The sequence below is a fragment of the Juglans regia genome, chromosome 15 (assembly GCF_001411555.2).
Source record: "Juglans regia cultivar Chandler chromosome 15, Walnut 2.0, whole genome shotgun sequence".
Classification (NCBI taxonomy): Eukaryota; Viridiplantae; Streptophyta; class Magnoliopsida; order Fagales; family Juglandaceae; genus Juglans; species Juglans regia.
Window position 1 is genome coordinate 14,853,321 of NC_049915.1, and position 12,909 is coordinate 14,866,229.

Consider the following 12,909-nt stretch of genomic DNA (forward strand, 5'->3'; position numbering starts at 1 on the left):
GTTATGTTTCGATGAATGGATTCCCAAATTTGATTAGGATAGGATAGGATATGATCCAAGTTTGTGACATAAAACCAACAAACTTGGTGAGGAGATGTTAAAGATATTGTCAGCTAATATGAAGCTTGAATTACACCAATGAACTTCTAGCCTAATTACACTATGCATTAGCCCCTATTCACTACACACCCACCTATAATTTTTTTTTCGGAGGTATTTTTAATAGAGTGTGGGGTATGAAATAATAAATAGTGACTGATGAGAAAAAATTTTCAATATCCACAGATGGAGTAACATTACCCGGAGGTACCAGTGTTGTCCGAATCCCAGAATCGCTCCAATGGCAGGGGTCCAAGCAAGCATAAAACTACGTATAATTTCTCTCAATATATATCATTTGCAGGACACTTGGCAGTTGCTTTTGTGGATGTACAACCACCTCTGATACACAAACGTTTCAGAATTCACAAGGCAGATGACAAGGTAAAGCTGGGATATTCTGCTCATAAAACAGCTGTTTTAGCTGGATCCCGTGATGAGCTGTACATGGCATGCCAATCAAGGTTGAAATAATAACACTTTCACATCTTTCTTTAGCCAAACAAGTCCTCGAATTTGAAACTGGTTGAACCGATTAAGGTCCCTAATATGTATGAATATGAGGGGTAAAATCCAACAAGGATGATTACATGATCATATGAGCTAAATGTAGTTGCATGACACGACATAATTTTATGCACAAATGGTCTTGGGGAATCTGAGGGCAAAAAAATGTTGGGCGGGGAAAAAGAAAAGAAATCTTCTAGCACCTCAAGATAATACATATATCAGTATGTTATCCAAATAGGACAGCGAAACAGAACAGAAAATTAGAAGGAAAGAAAAAAAAAAAATCAATGGCGTGGTCAATCTAGGTAGACATCATGACCTGATCACTTGACTGTAGTGCTTGGGTAGCAAAGAACCTGACATCAACGTCCGGATCCTCACTCAGTTCAACCAGACATGGACGAATTGATTTCTCCACCACCTGCATTGTTTGCAAAGCATCCCAATCAGCAGCCAATCTTTATTGGAAAAGGCAAGTGGGATAAAATGAAGCCTTGGTGGGCTGCCTAAGTTAATGTTGACCGCATCCCGAGAAGGGAAGGGAAGAGGAGAGGAGTATTTGCAAAGATGACATACCTACACTGAATTGTCTATAAGCACCATAAACATTATAAATAACTCCAGTATTGCAACAATTCTCGATCCGAAATACGTCATATTGCTATATAATGCATTCCTCGATATGATTTTCATCTATTTAATAAAGCAAAATAGATTTAGCAACTTACAGACTGATCAACTATGGGAATAAGTGACTGCAACACTTTAGCCACATTGAACTTGATGTTAGGAACCCTGGAAGAAGCAATTGTCAACAACCAAGTCCAATTCATAATAAACAAAAATAAATAAAAGAGGTTTGGAACCACACTTCACACTTTAGGACCCATCATTACCTATCTTTTGATGCATTGATGACCACGGGCAGAAGTTTGGAACAAGTAATTTCTGGGCCCATCACAGGAGCAAGTAGAGAAATTGCATGTAGAATGGTCATCCGATACAGATAGTGGGGGTTGTTAATCATGTCCAAGACCTGTAAGATTCAAGTTGTTCAAAAGAATCACACCAAAGACAAAAAAATAAAGAACTTATATGCTACAAAATTGAAACAAGTTACAACCTCCTTAAATCAGAGTAACTGTAATGATAACTAAATTCCCAAGTAAATTAAATAAGATAAAGCATCAATAGAAACAAATTCAACACAAATCCTCTCGTAACCTCACCCCAAATCCTCCCAAACAAGAAACTCCCATCCATTCATATGAGATGCATAATATCAGCAACCAAAAACAGGAAACCAAAAAGATATATTTATACGGGCTGTCGACCCCAGACCAAGAACCTAGTCAAGAAAAGGGGACTACTGTTTCTGGTTTTTGAAGTCACTAAGTGGCCGGTGACAAGGACATGAAAATATAATCTAGATCATAAGGACAGCTACAATCTAAATTCTTTGGGTCAGGAAGAGACATGTTGCATATATCAAAGACAGTTATATCAAAGACCATGTGGAATGATCTCTTTGTGGGAATGACATGGGTCATGCCTAAAAAGGCTAGTGAATTTCCTAGCAAGTTGGAATGGTCTCCAAGGAAATCCATAGGTGACTACAATTTGGAAGATGATCCCTATATGCATGTGCTGGTTTATTTTGCAAGAGAGAAATGATAAAAGCTTTGAAAACCGCAAGAGGACAATGGATGAATTGACAGCTTTCTTTTTTAAAACTTGCTCTTTTGGGCGGGGTAATACATTTTAATGGGCTTAATTAATGTCCAAGAGTTCTTATTTTGGTTGTAAATCCTAGTTAGGAATTACTCATGTATACGTTCTGTGTACTTGGCATAGCTATTATTATCAGTAAAACTTCTTGATAACCTATAAAAAAATATAGATAAAATTTCCCATGTCATGTACCAACATCAATCTGAGAATTTTTCTTTTTTTCCTAGAGGAAACTTTATGATAATATGTCCATACAAACCAATATCAGTAACAAATCAGAACCTGTGGAATTATGTGCTGCATTGCCCACTCTGGGCCAAATTCTTCTGCAAGGCGTTTCACATTATTTGCAGCTGCATCACGAATTGAGTAAACCTACAGCCAATGTCAGTAGTTAATAAAGTAAACAAAATATATCCCACATGTTAAGATGCAAGCCAATAAATATTGCATAATCGTGCTTGTTATTGTGCAAGTCAGATATTACAGTAATTAAAACCAACAGGCATGCCCCTCCTTGCTGGACCCAACACCTTTCTTTTTCAGTAATAAAAATTTGAATACAAGGCACTCATAAAAGAATATTAAAAAGGCAAAAGGTGCATACAAGTAGGCAGGATGTATACTAGAAAACACCTAACTAGAAAGAGAAAAAGATACAAGAAAATCATTGAAATTAAACCCATTAAAGCCACTATTGCTGAACAAAATATCATGTAATATATTTATTGAAAACAAGTACTCTAAAAAATATGGACTATGGAAACTTCCAGTGGATAATAGTGTACAGCGTCTTGGTTTAATATAAAAAGCATCCAAATGTAAGGGTCACTTAACAATTTACAAACTGGAAGAATTGCAACCCAGTCCAGCTAGCCTTGAGGAGGAGATATAACACTAATAACTCGAAGGAGCAAACTGCATTTGTATACGAGTGATCAAAAAGGATATCAAGAAATATTCCCACTAAATTTTGGAAAATCAATGCTGGGAATATATCTAAATGCAAATATTAAGAAATCATTAGTTAAACCATGTAAAGCTTCCTCTCAAAAACCTTTCAGCAAAAACAGACTATCAATTAAATCATGGGCCAGTGGAGGGGTGTCCCATATGAGGTACCCCACCAAACAAGTGGGGCCAAATCACTTCTTCCCCTTTCAATCCCAGACACCCTCCTCAAAAAATTTCAAAATACACCCCTCACAACACTCAACTCTTGGTGTTTAAGGAAAATCCTGTAAGCTAGGTGTTTCTTTTGTATACTTCTTGTGTACTTGGGCTTCGCCTATTACATTGTGCTTAATAAAATTTTTAACTTACCAAAAAGAAAAAAAGAAAAAAAGGAAAATCCTGTAACCTGAAGTACCAATTCCCATAAAGAATTTCACAGTTCTATAAATATAAATTTCCAACCTACCAAAAGGAGAATAGTGTTCAAAATATAATAGTAACACTGCAGAGGATGAAAATTTTGAGAGAATGGATTACATCCAATGTAGAACCTTACTACAAAATGAGGAAAGTTCAAATCAAAACAGATACTCAAAAGCATAAGACATAATCAGTAGTCAATAACCCAAATCTATACAAACCTTATCTTTTAACCATTGCATGCAAAGGGCACCGAGCTTGTCATCAAAAAAACCTACACCCAATTGACTTGCCAACAGAGGTATATATTCTATTATTGCAAGCCGAACCCTCCAGTGTCTATCCTCTGCAAGCTCAACAATTGCTGGTAAGAGAGACTGTGACAGTAGATCGATTCCAATGACCTGCTTCAACACAACCATCAACAAGACTTGATTAAAACTTAATTACAATGTTCAGTACGACACTTGTGGTGACCGGCACTTTGAAGAGGCCACAATAAAAACAACAAAAAAACAAAAAACAACCGGGTTTTAAGCAACAAAAAGGCTGCTTCAAGTCAAAGGATTTGAATTTATAAGACAACGCTGAAATCAGTCATAACCCAAGCAAAATGAAATGCAGCAAGGAACATAGCTCATATACACGATGAGAAAAATTATAAGTAGCGGAAGAATTGACATTATTTCAATCTTCATTCTTTTTTCTTTTCTTTTTTTTATAAGTATTTCAATCTTCATACTTTTATCACGAAAATGTGAAAGCCTTTTTTATATTTTGTGATGCTAACAGAATAATGTGTGGGTACAAGTGGAGTGTAAACTGTATATGGATACATATATGTTACACATCATGCATAAATGTGCTTTTGGTGCCTGTGTATATGTCATGCATATATGTCTTTTTGGTGCCTGCATTTACACATGGCTTCCAACTGCATAATTACTACAATACAATAAAGAAAAGTGAAAAGAAGAAAATAAAAAGTCAAAATTGGAACAAATGAACTCTTAACCATTTGAACATGAAATTTTGATAATACCTGGTTAACTTGATCAAGCTTGCTGATAATATTCAGCCGGACATCAGGAAACTCGTCCTTTAAAAGGGAAAGAAAAATAGGAAGCAGTTGCTCAATTGTAGCATCCTGAAACCCACAGCACAAGTACATTATACACAGGAAAAATACAAAAATCCAAATTCAGAAGTGTAACACCCCCTTCCCGCTAGGGCTATGATGCTACACATCATTCATAGCATAGCTTAAAGAATACAAGATTCTGTAAACAAAACGCCTCAGCAATTTATTGATAAACTTTCAGAACATATATTGATACAACTCATAAACAGAAACATAAACATTAACCTTAGTGGTCAGTCTAAGTATATAACATTCACAATTTAAAACTGACTATTTACATTTTTTGTTCAAAAAATTACAAGAGCACAATTTTTGCACTTTAAGCTCGCTTGAAAAAATGCACTTAGGCCTTGTTTGTATTCTCAGATATTCACAGATATTTTCTTTCCAAACATTACTTAAACACAAAACACTTTTCAATTTCAAATGTTCAACTTTTTCATTACCTAATCATTATCCAAAAACAAAACCCAATACAACTTTCCCAAACAAAACACAAAAACAACACAATTTTTTCAAATTTCAAAATAAAAATTATATTAAAAAATTATATTCAAACAATTTTTTAACTTTTATAATATTTTTGTTCAACTTTTTCTCACATTTTCCAAAACCCAATAAAACATTTTAACTCAAACCATTTCACTATTATTTACAGATATTCTGATATATTCCAAGGCCTGGTTTGGTTACACAAATGAAACCATCTCATCTCATATAATCATTACAACTTTCCCAAATTTCCATACAAAATATAATAAACAACTCAACTTATTCAAATTCCAAAATAAAAATAATATTAAAAAATTATATTCTAACAATATTTTATTCAACTTTCAACTTTATCTCATCTCATCTCATGTGTGTAACCAAAGAATGCCCAAGTGTCCAAACGAGCCCTTGATGTGCGCTTTTGTAAATGAGCTGTACTTTCAGTAAGCAAAGCACGTTGTGCTTCTACCATCACTGATTACATCATGAATGGCCTTGTTACATCTTAATTCTATAGCATGATTAAGTGGGGGGGAAGAGAGAGAGAGAGAGAGTTGAATTACACCAAGAATGCGCAAGCCACCAAGATACTCACGTCAATTCCAGTGATACATCTTGTATGCAATTCTGAAATTTAATTTATGCCATGTTCAAGGAGAGAAATATCATAAATGCCCTAAGACTTATTTCACTGAAAGAAGTTATAGTGCTAACTAGCCTGCTCCCCAATTAAATTTCAATTAGATCACTAGCTATAAATGTGTATATATATAGATGCATTTGGCCAACAGGAAACAACACAAGAAGTGAGCATAAAAAATCAGAGGAAATAACGAGGCAATATTTTACAGCACCATTTACTGCTGATGCAGATAATGAGAGACAAAATATGGTCCGGAATAGTCTAACTATGTTTAACAATTCAAATCGCATCTGTATAATTATTGATGCTAGAAACATTGCATAGCCTAAGTGGCTAAGCCATATTCATTTCTGCTTGCGCATGGAAATGAATGGAGGGACTATATTTCCATTTAAGACAGAGAAACAACATATGCACCTGGACATGATATTACCTTTCCTAAAACTGGTGCCATTCCCATTATAACAGAAGCCAATGCAGAACGAACATGCTGAGACGAGTCTGTTGACAGTTCCTATAGCAAACAATCCTTATTAAGTCAAAATATCAAACAAGTGGCATGTGCAAAGAACGTAGTCATAAATTATCGATAAAGCAACAGTTGAACAGCACTATAAGTGGAGAGAAAATACACAATATACTATCAAGTTCACAACAACAAATCACTAACTACTTGGTGAGTAAGTATACCTTCACACAGGGAAGGATATGCTGAATTGCAAGTTCTGGACTCAATATCCGGCAGAACTTAGTAACTTTTCCAGCAGCAGCTATGCGTACTTCAGCCTCATTATCACGAAGTAGCCGAACATATGCAGGTACCAGGTCCGACCTAAAATATGTAAACATTACCATAACCATCAATGAGAATCTAAGCAACAAGTCCTTAAAACATAGCAAAATAGATGCCCAACTCACGAAGAGAGCAATGTGACAAGTAAATAATATTGAAAGGCAGTTTTGAAACTACTGAAATACAAAAAAAAGGGTCTCGGTTTCTGCACAAGATATTTTCATATGGCAATGGAAAAAATAAAGAAATTAAAACATAAATAAAATACCAGACCTGACAGTAGACTGGAAACTATTGAAATAGTCTAGAAATGTTCAAAATAACAGCAACTCTGCAAGAAAAGTGAAAATACCTGGTAGGTTCAGGACCTACGGCTTCACATAGTTCATATAATTGATTTGCCACCATATAACGGACACGCCAAGATTTATCCTGGTTGGAAAATAATTGGCACAGCAAAAGGTAAACTTGCATGGTATAATGCACTTCACCATTCAGATATGAAATTATCAAAATAAAAAGAAGTAAAAATTTGAAATATATATAGAAATTATATGTAAAAGATGTGGAACAAAGGTCTATATATAGATATATATATATATATGCAAGGACAAACCACAAACAAAAACATATAAATTTTCCTTAAACAGAGAATGAATGTGATGGATTACCAAAAACCTTTAAAAATTAAGGGTAAAACTGCCACTTATAACTTCCCACGGTGAACTTAAGCTGTTGTCCGTCACTAAGATTCCATTTTTTTTATATAGTTAGGGCCTGTTTGGGATTGAAGATTTGCTTGAAATTTTATAAAATCTTCGAGAAAATCTTGGATATGGGTTTTTGTGAAATTTTGTTAAAATGGTGGGCCCATAAAAATATATCTGGATTGAGATGTGTTTTATTGGAATTTGAAAAGGTGGTGGGATCAATTGAAATGATGTTTTGGGGGAGAAATTTTTCTGAGGTACTTTTAGGTTTTTGTGAAAGTTGTTCTAGTTTTAGTGTTTTTCCAAATTACAAAAACGATGCAAATAATAAGATAAACTTTTATTTTGAGAGAATTTTTTGGTATGTAAAAGAATTTTGGATTGACATTCCTCGGAACAGAAATTCAAGAAAATTTTTCAGGATTAAAAATTAAAAAGCAGTAAGTCAAAACGAAAACAGTGGCCCAAAGAATATTGGGAATTGTATTAGCAACAGTGATTATAAAATTATGGCCAATATTTTTTTATGACAAGGAATCATGGAGAAAAAAAAATGTCCAATATTTACTCTCAAACATATTATAGAACCCCATATGGAAACCAGCACAGAAAATGGCTGATCAAATTAGTATAAATAAGCTAACCAACAAAACATTATAAACATAATAAAGAAGCTGAAGGAGTACGATAAAGATTAATGTTACTGACTTTTTCATTTAAGAACTACTGAATTGTAATTAAAAATATTTTACAGAAACTTGTAAAAAGCAACCAAAAGAGATTGATATAGATTAACAAAAAAATACAAGCTGATGATTAATTTTAGAATTTCACAATTAACAACTAAATCAACACCTGTGAGAAATTAACTATGACAGGGAGAATATGTGCCACGCAATCTTGAGGTTCCAACAACTTTCCAAGTGCTGCACAACCTTCAACAGCCAGTAACCGAACAGAATCTTGATCTGTGAGGGAAATAATTGTTAGAAAAATCACTATTGTAATGAAAAACTATAAAACAATGTTTTTAAGAAAATAATGAAATTAAAATCTAAATGGATGAATCATAGAAAAGAAGTTGACAATTAACAATCAGGGCAAGGAATGCATCTAGTCAGTGAGGTAACCCACTTAGATATGTAACCAGAACCAAGGAGCCCAAGGGAAAATAATCACGTCCAACAACACTACTAACAATTATTTTCATTCAAAGAATAGAACTGAATGCAAGACACAAATATGATTGTCACAAATATGATTGACCAAATAATTGACATATCTAGAAATGGAAGGATACAAGAGTAAGTATGCGCAAGCAGCACCATTCTTTTTCTAGAATTCACTATGCATTTTACCCCCCTGCTTTCATCTGGTCAGGACAACAAGGGACCTATCCTAAACTAGCCATTAAATGTTAATGGAGATCAAATAATTAACACCCATCTCCAATGTTCTTTTTAATCAATAAATAGATTAAAGAAAATAAGCACAGGAGCCTACACAAGAGAACCACGTCATGAAAATCAATCAGCAAAGAATGCAACCAGATTAAATTACGCTATTAAACAGAGTAAACTGACAGATCCAGAGGGAAGTAACATACCATCTTGAGTCAGATCCTCAAATATAGACATAATGTCGGTTTTCAAATATGCAGCTTCAACAGTAGCAGCAAATTTTCCCAGGTTTGTTGCAGCAGATCTCCTAACCATAGGCATGTCATCTTGACAAAGCTGACTGTAAATTGTTCGTAGCTCAGTCTTTAACGTCTCTGGGGCACTTGGATAAGCAATATGGAACAAGCCACATGAGGAGACTCGAGCAGTAAACCACTCACCAGCAGCCAGTCTCTAAATGTTGAGAGATTCTTGTGTTAAAAGAAAGTTCAGTGTCGTTTTAATAATAATGAGGAGTCACAAGATCATGTATGATGATAGTTCAGAAAAGAAGAACAATTGTTGGCAATGGAATCTTTAGCAAATTAAAGGCCCAGTAACTTAAAAAAGAATAACACCACTAGCTGAGATGATAAAATTGGTCTAAGCATAATGTAAAAAAGATTGGTACTTTTATCATGGTATATTTGTGCACGTTATAAACCTCATAAGAATATCCAATATATGCAAAAATGTTTAAGTTTTATAAAGTTGATCCTGCCTTGGCAGCATAAAAGCATGCAGTTATTAATATGTCTATATGTCTGACTCCTCCACTAGTACTTTCTACAAACCTATCTAAAATTGTGCAGGATGGAGTAAACACAAGAACCAACTAAATAAATTCAAAAGAGAACAAATGGGAATTCAATCATCCAACCTTAACCAGAGGAATGAAGTACTCAACCAAGTCCTGTTCCCTCATTTGCGCCCCAATTCTACACAAGGACTCTACTGCTTTGTCCCTCACACACGTTTCTTCAACTGTGCAGAGAGTTTCTAATGGTGGAAGCAGCACATTCGCAAACTCAACACCTCCAACATAGGGAATGAACACCCCCAATTCCTCTGCCATTGCAAGAAGCACTTCATCATCATCATCATTGTTCTCGCTGAGAAAAGGAATCAGCTCCTTCCTCGTCCTCTCGTCCCCAAGGGCACGAGCAATTGTGGAGAGCCGGCGGATCGAGTTTAATCGGAGCTGAATATCTTCATTTTTGAGCTCGTCGATTAGGACGGCAATTGGATAGAGAGGCTCATCAATCATGGCCATTGGGTCTCAAGAGATCTACGTCACTGGAAACAAAAAAAACCATTTCTTAAGCAACCAGACTCATAACCGTAACCTCCGAAAATGAAGAGGAAATCTTCAGATATTGAAGACCGAAACAAAATCCACCTCACTTCAAGCGACTCAGGTGGAATTAATTTCTCCGCAAGCAAACGCGGGATCTTAACGCAAAAGTACACTCAGAAATTGAAGATTGCTAGAACTAAGGCTTAGAGGTGAAAAAAAAAAAAAAAAAAACTCCAAAATGATTTTGCGAATGACATCTCGAGCCAAAATTCATATTTCTGCAATTTTCCCCCCTATGAGTAAAAAACTATTAGTTTATACAAAGTCCTAGATATAACAGAAAACCTAACGAGGAAATTTCTTATTTGGTCCAAACGAGAGAGAGAGAGAGAGAGAGAGCGCAAAACCTAATTGTCGTTGCAGCAATATGCCAAAACCACAGAAAATCGAAGGGACGCAACAGAAAGAGAGAGGGAAGAAGAGCAAACCTTGAGGAGGTGAGAACGTAGAGATCGATCTACTGGGAACTGTGAAGAGATCTTTAATTTGTGTTAGGGGGAAAGGCAAGTCGCAAGAAGAGGTCTACCTGTTGTTTTCCTCGATTTCGTCCCGATTCACTTGGACGGCAATTTTTAGATCGTGCCCGGCCCGATACTTCCCGGCCCGAACCGAGTTTCTATTCTCTTTTTCTTTTCCTTCTAATTTTTTCTTAAGAAAACCTTCTTACAGGTGTCTCCTATAATCCTCATATATCGGAAGCCAATGAAAACTTGCCACGTGTGCGGTACACAAAGGAACACTAGAGTTGCACAGCAGACGAAAGCCCTCCCTCCTTCTCTGAAACGAAAACACTTCCTTTCTCTCTGCACTCTCTCTCTGCGTAAACAGACGAAACCCCTCCCTCCCTCTCTACAGCCAAAACACTCCCCCTCTCTCACTCTCTCTCTCTCTCAATCCCCCTCTCTCTGCTCTCTCACACTGTCTCTTGATTCCGAAAGCGAAAACCCTCCCTCCCTCTCTGTCTCTCCAGCCTCCCTCTCTATTTGCTCCCTCTCTTTGTCTCTCGATCCGAAGCCTTCTCACTCTCTCTGTCTCTCGAGCCTCCCTCTCTCTCTTTCATGCATTTGCATACATAAATGGTAATACAAAATGTTGATCCCCACTTTGAAACTAGAACACGACACGAAAATTTGATTTTAGATGTTTGGCTAACTAAGTTACAGATATAATAATTTCAGGTGACCTTGTCAAGACGATCGATAACATCAATGCATCAAACAAAAGAATCGATAGCCATTTCAAGCATATGGCTATGCACTAGCAGCACGCAAAACATGCTAGTTAAAATTGTTCATCCTGGTCGCAATGTTGAGCTCCATGATAGGCCCGTCCTTGCAGCAGAGGTCATGCATCGGAACCCAAGATGTTGCGTCGCCCATCCACATGTTTTCCAGCAGCCATGGGCAATTGTCGAACCTGAGACAACTCTAATGCCAGGCAAGAATTTCTACGTTGTACCCCTTGCAACCATACGGAAGCTTCAGCAGCTGAATGCTTTGAAAAATTCTCCCTCTTCAGGTCCGCATACCCCAAGCACTCAATCTAGCAAAGGAGATCAGGAAGATCAAGATAATGGCAGTACAGGTTCAACTCGTCCAAAGCCAACACATGCTGCTACTAGCAATATGAAACCTAATACAGCCAAGCGGGGTTACTTTTTTGATGGTAATTGCTTTATCTGCTTGCTAAGGGGAGCCAAGATTCAAGAGAACAGCGATATTGATTCGACTGATTGAGATCGAAGGGGAGAGAGAGAGAGAGAGCTTCAAGCGATTTCACTCTAGTCATTTCCTTGAGAGATCGACCTGCATGAGAGAGAAAGTCGAGCGGGAAGGAGAAGATGGAAGATGATCACCTGCTATGCGTCCCCAAAGTGAGAATGGAGGAAGGCTTGTGTGGCAGCTTCCTATTGGTTTCCGATAACACCATTTTATAAGAGACACCGGTCAGAAGAGGAACTGTTTTTTCTTTGGAATGATTTGTACGAGAGACAAATATCATGCAATCCTTGTAAAAAAAAATATCATATTTTTAAAAAGTATAAAAAAATTTATTTTTTATTAATAAGACCATATTTTTATAAAAAATTTATATAAAATTTACCTATTTAAAATTTATATCTAATATTATTCCTTTTTTTTCCGCCGCCCAAGCAAAGACACGTTTTCTCGTGAATTCAAGGAAATATCGAAGTGATTGCGAGAGTTTACGTGAGAAAGTGCAGTTGATTTTGTTAATCACCTAATTATTGATTTAAAAATTTTAAGACCGTTGAATATTAATTTTGTTAAAATTATATTTGAATAATAAGATGAGATGAAATAATTTTAGATAAAAGTTGAATAAAATATCGTTAAAATATTATTTTTTAATTATTATTTTAAAATTTAAAAAAATTAAATTATTTATTATATTTTACGTAGAAATTTGATAAAGTTGTAATGATGAAATAAGATAATAAGAGATAAGATGAAACCGTTTCTTTATCTGAACGGGACCTAAGCCTTTAACCCTCATGATCATAACATTCCACCCAACTTCCGAATCTGACGTAGTGGTAACTATTTTCTTTTTTACGGCTTCACTCATCTATCAAAATTTAATGACTTATCATCATACC

General features: G+C 35.8%; 1 protein-coding gene across 1 annotated transcript; it reads right to left on the reverse strand.

The window, feature by feature from the left end:
* Window positions 1-609: 609 nt before the first annotated feature.
* Window positions 610-10,902, reverse strand: LOC109013629 (serine/threonine-protein phosphatase 2A 65 kDa regulatory subunit A beta isoform). The gene is made up of 13 exons (XM_035685846.1): window positions 10,718-10,902; window positions 9,813-10,228; window positions 9,100-9,346; window positions 8,349-8,461; window positions 7,136-7,215; window positions 6,681-6,822; window positions 6,424-6,504; window positions 4,757-4,861; window positions 3,936-4,118; window positions 2,623-2,715; window positions 1,506-1,645; window positions 1,338-1,404; window positions 610-1,030 (listed from the first exon to the last, which is right to left on the reverse strand). Exons 2-13 carry the CDS (start codon window positions 10,203-10,205, stop codon window positions 911-913), a joined length of 1,764 nt encoding a protein of 587 aa, XP_035541739.1. The 5' UTR covers window positions 10,206-10,228; window positions 10,718-10,902; the 3' UTR covers window positions 610-910.
* Between the last annotated feature and the right edge of the window lie 2,007 nt (window positions 10,903-12,909).

Excerpts from the sequence above, each read along its gene's own strand:
- LOC109013629 (XM_035685846.1), bottom strand. The coding sequence starts at position 10,205 with ATGGCCATGATTGATGAGCCTCTCTATCCAATTGCCGTCCTAATCGAC. Across the intron at positions 6,505-6,680 it reads ATATCCTTCCCTGTGTGAAG|GAACTGTCAACAGACTCGTC; the intron begins GTATACTTACTC and ends TGTTTGCTATAG. Across the intron at positions 1,405-1,505 it reads ATCAATGCATCAAAAGATAG|GGTTCCTAACATCAAGTTCA; the intron begins GTAATGATGGGT and ends TGCTTCTTCCAG.